General features: G+C 38.1%; 1 protein-coding gene across 1 annotated transcript; it reads left to right on the top strand.

The window, feature by feature from the left end:
• Positions 1–3226: 3226 nt before the first annotated feature.
• On the top strand, positions 3227–5177 carry DMAC1 (distal membrane arm assembly complex 1). Its single transcript, XM_032635473.1, has 2 exons — positions 3227–3523; positions 4378–5177. Exons 1-2 carry the CDS (start codon positions 3250–3252, stop codon positions 4440–4442), a joined length of 339 nt encoding a protein of 112 aa, XP_032491364.1. The 5' UTR covers positions 3227–3249; the 3' UTR covers positions 4443–5177.
• Positions 5178–6622: the final 1445 nt, after the last annotated feature.

Raw genomic sequence — 6622 nt, 5'->3', positions numbered from 1 at the left:
AAGGCCTTTCTATTTATGACATGAATCTCAAAAGCTATAAAAGTAAAAACTGATAAACTCAATTACAGGTTTTAAAAATGTGCATGGTAAAAAGTACAACATGCAAATTCAAAAGGCAAATATCAAATTGGGAGAAAAAAATGTGAATTGATATCACAAACAAAAGGTTAATCTCACTAATTATAAAGAGTTCCTAGAAATCAATGAGAAAAAGACAATCCAATGAGAAAAATGGGCAAAAATATTGACAGTTCACAGAAAAGGAAATACAAATTGTCCTTCAATACACATAAAGAAGCTCACTTATAATAAGAAAATAAACCATTTTCACCTATCAGATTGGCAGAGACTGAAGTTCAATAATTCACTCTTTTAGGGAATTGGGTAGGGAAACAGGTCTTCTCTTACTTGTTGGTGAGAGTGTAAACTGGTACCACTTCTATAAAGGGCAATTTGATTCTGTTCATCAAGCATATAAATACTATACCCTTTTAGAAATATATTCTAAGATGTATATGTTTGTGATATGATGTATGCACAAGGTTATTTATTGTGGCACTATATATAATAACAAAAGAATGGAAGCAGTCTCTAAATGTCTATTAATGTCCATCAATATAGGAGTATAGTACATCCATACAATGGAAGCCTATGGAGCCATACGAAAGAATGAAGAAGATCTTTACTCACTGACTGTTAGAAAATCATCTCCCAGATCACTGGAGGAAAGGTGCACACAGGTGCACAGAGATAACTCTGAAAAGATACACAGGAAACTGGTATGGCTGGCTGTGTTGGTGAAGGGGAACTGGACGGCTGGGGAACAGAGTGTGAAGGATACTTTTTATTAAGTACCTTTTCACGCCTTTTGCATTTTTAAAATCTATGGGAGACGACATAGGCCTTGTGAGTCATACGTGCAAAATGAACTGTAGAGATAATAAGTAGTAAAAGAAATAAATATAATAGAGATAATGAGGTAAAGTTAGCTTTCAACCTTTTCCTCCTATGTCCTTCCCCCAAAATGCACACTTCTTCCTCTAATTACAATTTTGCTTGCTTTCACTGTCCTCTACCCTTATCCTCAGACCCTACTGTTTCATTTATCTTAAGAGGTATCAGTGTTTCCAATAATTTTCCAATCAAAATTATATAAGTACATTTCAATTTGCACTATGTGCAGTTCTAGAACATGGACTCCATAGAAGCCACTGAGAGTTTTGGAGGCATATCACAATAGCACAAAAAGGTTAAAATCATTCATTTGAGGCAATCATAAGAGAATAAACACATCTTTTGGAAGGTACTTTAAAAAAACAGTAGTTAAAATAAAATCTTGCCTGTTATTGGCCAAAAGTATTGTAGCCCATTCTAATAATATTTGTTTGGAGAATTAAAGATCTCATCTCCTGACATTCTTAACTGTTACAAGCACACTAAAGAAGGTAAGCTTTTAGATAAAATATAAATTAGTAAACTCACATACCCATCTATTGGGATATGAGAAAATATTAAAATTTCCATTTCTATTATTTAATCTTATCCTTATAATTTCTATTTTTTAATCTTTCTATGAGATATGAGAAAATATTAAAATTTCCATTTCTATTATTTAATCTTATCCTTATAATGCACAATCCCATCTATTGGGATATGAGAAAATATTAAAATTTCCATTTCTATTATTTAATCTTATCCTTATAATACTGTATAAAGTAGTATATTAATATATAATTTATAAATAATAAATAGGCATGCATAAATTCTATTGCAGGCTCAGTCTTTTTTTTTTTTTTTGGCTCAGTCTTTTTTATCCATAGAGTGTAATCAAAATGTTTGGTAACCACTGCCAAATGATTATTTCTTTCTCACATATATAAGAAGAAATCAAATGTACTATAGAATATTTTATCTGAGCACAGCAAGAAGCAGCAGCCATAAACTATGAATTTCTAAGCGAAATACTGTTGAATTCATTTGGTACAGCACTTAGCATAATGTTATCTAAAGAGATTACTAATACATAATAGAATTTTGAAGTTAGATATCACCTATTTCAAATCTCATTTCAAACATGAGGTAACTACAGGCCGGAAAGAATAAATAACGTTCCCAGTGTCATATGGCTGACTCGTAGTGACAGAGCTAGGTACAGATCACAAACTTCCCAAAAGTTTGTCTTTCTACTACACAACACACGGAGATATAGATTTATTTATTTATTTTAGAGTAAAGGGGATGGTCTTAGTAATTAAGCAGCAGGCAATCTAGTATTCTCACTACTTTATTTTCTCCTATTTAACCATATCTTTATTTTTGTCTTTTTAGTCTACCCAAAATCACATCACCGTTTTAGAAAGGTGAAGAGTGAATTTCTTATCTTGTTAATTTTTTAAGCCATTCTAAAGGAGAAAAGTTCAAACCTGAAATTAATCCTACTTTCGCCCATCTTCTCTAACAGAAACCACCTCTGAATTCTAAATGCCTTTGTTCTTACCAATAATCCTCTGAGAACAACCCAGAACAAGAAACATATACCCAACCCTACCCGAAAGAAAGGAAAGGTGGGATGAAAAATGCTACAGCGAAATTAAAAGTGTTTATGCAGGTAATTCAAACCCACTTTTAATACCCGTCTTATATTTGTGTAGTCCCTTCACATTATGTACAGGTAGCGTTTAAGAAATTTGATTCTATCTTCACACGTTGGGTCTACTATGGCTATGTCACCTAACCAGTTTTGTCACGTATTGGGAAACTGATACCGTGTTGGGTCGGGAATAGCAAATGGCATAATGCAGATAATCGCTTAGCAAAGTGTCTAGCATACAGTCAGGCACAAACTACTTAACTCTTTTTAAGTCAAACACCTCCAACCTTTTTAAGTCGAACACACGAACAGGTGAAGTGACATGCCCGAGGTCTCACCTTTCCTGTTAGGACACTTAGAAACCCAGACTTTTCCTCTAAGGAGACTGCGAGTTGAGACATTTAGGGAGTTGGCTAAATTCTTAAAAGGACTGGGAGGGAAAAAAAAAAACTGGCCTCCGTCAGGGCCAAGGTTTTCTCCACAGAACACCCGTATAGTAGTCCACCTCCGTCTTTTCCCTCCTCCGAGGCAAGCAAGAACTACATTTCCCAACGGCCCTCGGGCTGCTTCCGGTGCAGCGCGCCAGCGCTCAGTTTCCGGGCACATCTTTTACGTCAGTTCGTGGGAAGGTTCCTACGATTGAGACCGAGCTCCTAATCATGGGTTCTTTCGTTTCCCAGCCACTTGAGCCAGTCAAGGACGTTGCGCCTCCTGAGGTCGCCTCCTCCGCCAACCCCGTGCCCGTCATTGCACCCGGAGGGCCGGCCCCTCCAGCGGAAGCCCCTCTGTTTAATAACTGCTGGAGCTGTCGCGTGCTCTCCGGGTCCGGGCTGATAGGGGCGGGCGGGTACGTGTACTGGGTGGCACGGAAGCCCATGAAGCTGGGATACCCCCCGGGTCCAGGCACGATTGCGCAGATGGTCTTCGGCATCAGTGAGAGTTCGGGGCACTACCCTTGGGCTGGGGGAAGAGGGAGAAGAGGGGCGCAGCCACGTGGGCGGGGGCGGGGCGCCCGGGTTGGCCACGTGGCAGCAGGCATTTACCCCCCTCCCCTAAGATGGGGGTGAGGAGAAAAAGTTGTTGGGAAGCTTTTCTTTCTTTCTTTTTTCTTAAATCACAATATTTTTTTTGAGAACTCTTACTAGCCTCAATCTTTTTAATCCTACCAAAAGCTATTAAAGATAGGTATGAATATAGTAGTCCTATTTTCCTTCACAGAGAGTTCGAAGTCAGACACCCAGGATATGACACAGCTAGCCTTTGATTCCCAGGCTTATCTGTTACCAAAACCCATGCTTCTTCTCTAGATTGTGGAGAAGGCCTGAGTGAGAGCACTTGACCTTGGTTTAAGAACTTTGGCTTTGAAGGTAGATTGTAGACATGGGTTCAAAGCCCACATACTAAGGTCTACCATTGGCTACTGTGGCCCACAGTTCTTATTTGTAACAATACTACGTGATTGTCAAGCTGTCGTCCAGTAAAATGTAGTGACTTTTTTAGCTCTTCAGACCAACTGAGTGAATAGAATTTTAAGTTTTCAGATCTCTTACCTTCTTAATTAGATTACCCAGATCAATTCCCTTTTAGTAACTTTCTTGCTTTGGGGAAGTAACAATTTTTTTTTCTCTCAACTTTCCTTTCCTGAGCTTCACTTTTCTGTAAGATAGAAATAATGGTAATTGTATCTTCAAGGAGTATTGTGAGGGTTAAGTAAGTTGATATATATGAAAGCACCTGGTAAATTGAAGTACAACATAAAGAATAAAGTACTGTTGTTTTTTCCCTAGGCGTTGCTTGCTGGGGTGTAGTCATCCTGTCAGACCCCAAAGGGAAGGCCTTCCGCACTGGTTGAAGTACCACCATTGAATGTGTCATCTGTCGGCGTCCCCGTGACACACAGAACAAGCATGGGGCGTATGGATGTTCTGGACAGACGCGTGGACATTGGCAGACTTCAGTCCTGCAGATACTATAAGACTGAAGAGACAAACATAGGTTGTCATTCATCGGCCGTGAGTGTTTCTGGCCTTCGCAGGTTCCACAGGGACCAATAAATCCCTCAGAGAAGAGGTTCTTTGTGTTATTTGAGAAAGGAGGGTATAATTTTTAAAAAATACAGAGGAAATGATAAACCAAATGAGAAAGTGAGCTAAAGTTATTTTAAATAGTTCTATCTACTTCTCCTATGGTTGGGTCAACACCTACTATCCACCTCATCCTGGATAGGCATCATGCAATAGGCAGAAGTACATAAAACATTTATCTGTGTACTACTCATACTTCCCAAGGCATTGTCAGATCCATGACCTTGTGAGAGTTTCCCAGCTACTCTGAGGAGGTTATTTCATTGGTGGTAAGTGAACCTTAAAAAACAGAGTCCTAGTGATTTGCCCAGGGTCATTCAGCAAGTCAGTGATAGACTTAGTGATAGACTTAGGACTTGTTCTTGTCCAGTTGTTCTTGTCTTTCAGAACTAGGATTGTTCCAGAGAGGCAAGAATTACCTTTATGAAACAATTAGATAATCATAAAAATCATCATAAAAATCAGCATAAAATAAAAACCTCAAGTACCAAAATATTTGAGAGAAATTCAAAGTCTTTTGTGTTTTGTGTGTGGGGTGAGAGGGCAGTGTGGCGGGAGTTGGTTCTTTTTCCACAAGCACAGGAAAGGTTTCTATGATGAAATTTAGTTGCTTTTGAGAGAACTTAATATTAGACACTTCCTTTTTAAGAGAAGTCTGCTTCCAACCAGTTTTTTAATTTCTGAAATACTGTGGCTTCTCTATAAAGTTACATGTAGCTATTTTTCAGAACAGAAAGGTACTCTTAAATTTAACTGCCAATCACAACGTGTAAATTTTGAATGATAGGTTGAGTAAGTAGAGTACCTTTAGGGCTATTTTTCTAATATTGTATAGAAGGGTCCAAGTCTTTTAAGCCTCACAAATGACAATAAGTCTCTTGCATTGTCTACAGCAGAATTCATGGCATGGATGGTTATATATCTGTGCAATTGAGAAGACACTGCAACGTAAGGCAGACAACAAAGTATTTAAGTGAAATGTACAATTCAGTCATGTGATGTTAGTGAATATACAAGTTTTAAATTAGAAGGGACCAGAGAGGACCCAAAGCAGGGTACTTCCTTGAGGGCCCATGACACTAAAATGCTAATGTAGACAAGTTACTACCTGCTTTAAAAGGCAAGCCATTCTATTGATGGACAGCTGTAGTCCTAACATTTTCTTAGTTTAAACCCAAATTACATCACTTGCTGGTCTTGGCTTGACTTACTGGATACATAGAATAACTCTTAAAACTTATATATTGTAGTATAATTGTAACATCTTTCCCAGAATTTATGCTAGTATGACTCTTTAACCAAGTAAGAGCTTTTAACAAATAAACTTGCCCACTCATCAGATATATTGCCAAAGTATGTTTGGTTCTTCCCAACTTGGAGTCACTTAACTAGGTGTGAGCAAAGTATTGTTCTACCATGTCTATAGGCAGTTGGGAATAATGCTCCCCTCCCCCCAAAAAATAGAACTTGTAGTTAAAAATTGTTTCACTTTGTTTTTCTTTTGAGGTGTATTCCAAAATTTGCTTTGATTTCTGCTGGTGGTAAGTCAGAGGTCCTGGTTTGTTTTAGGGATGACTTCAGAGAGAGAAGAGACATTGCCTTAGTCCTGCAATGCAGGAAGTGCATTTAGTGCCCCTATTATCTTCCCTTTTTTTGGGATGAAGTGGGGTGAGCAGGACAAACAGGCTCAAGAACCAAGGGACTATTACTCAGTAATTTAAGAACACCAGCTTAATTATGATTTATGGGCTTTACAGTCTCTTTACAGCATGGAAATGAGAGTTTATAATTACCTTTAGCAAAGAAAGGAGAAAAAAGTACAAAAATAGGTAATTTGAAATGAACTTAGAGTTTTCCCTGGGACACAGATCAAAACGTGAGTATACATTCAAATATTGACATTTTTCATGATGTCCAAGATACCTATTAGCACAGCCTTTACACAGTA

The sequence above is a fragment of the Phocoena sinus genome, chromosome 6, assembly GCF_008692025.1.
Source record: "Phocoena sinus isolate mPhoSin1 chromosome 6, mPhoSin1.pri, whole genome shotgun sequence".
Taxonomy (NCBI): Eukaryota; Metazoa; Chordata; class Mammalia; order Artiodactyla; family Phocoenidae; genus Phocoena; species Phocoena sinus.
This window is presented reverse-complemented; position numbering and strand designations above follow the sequence as displayed.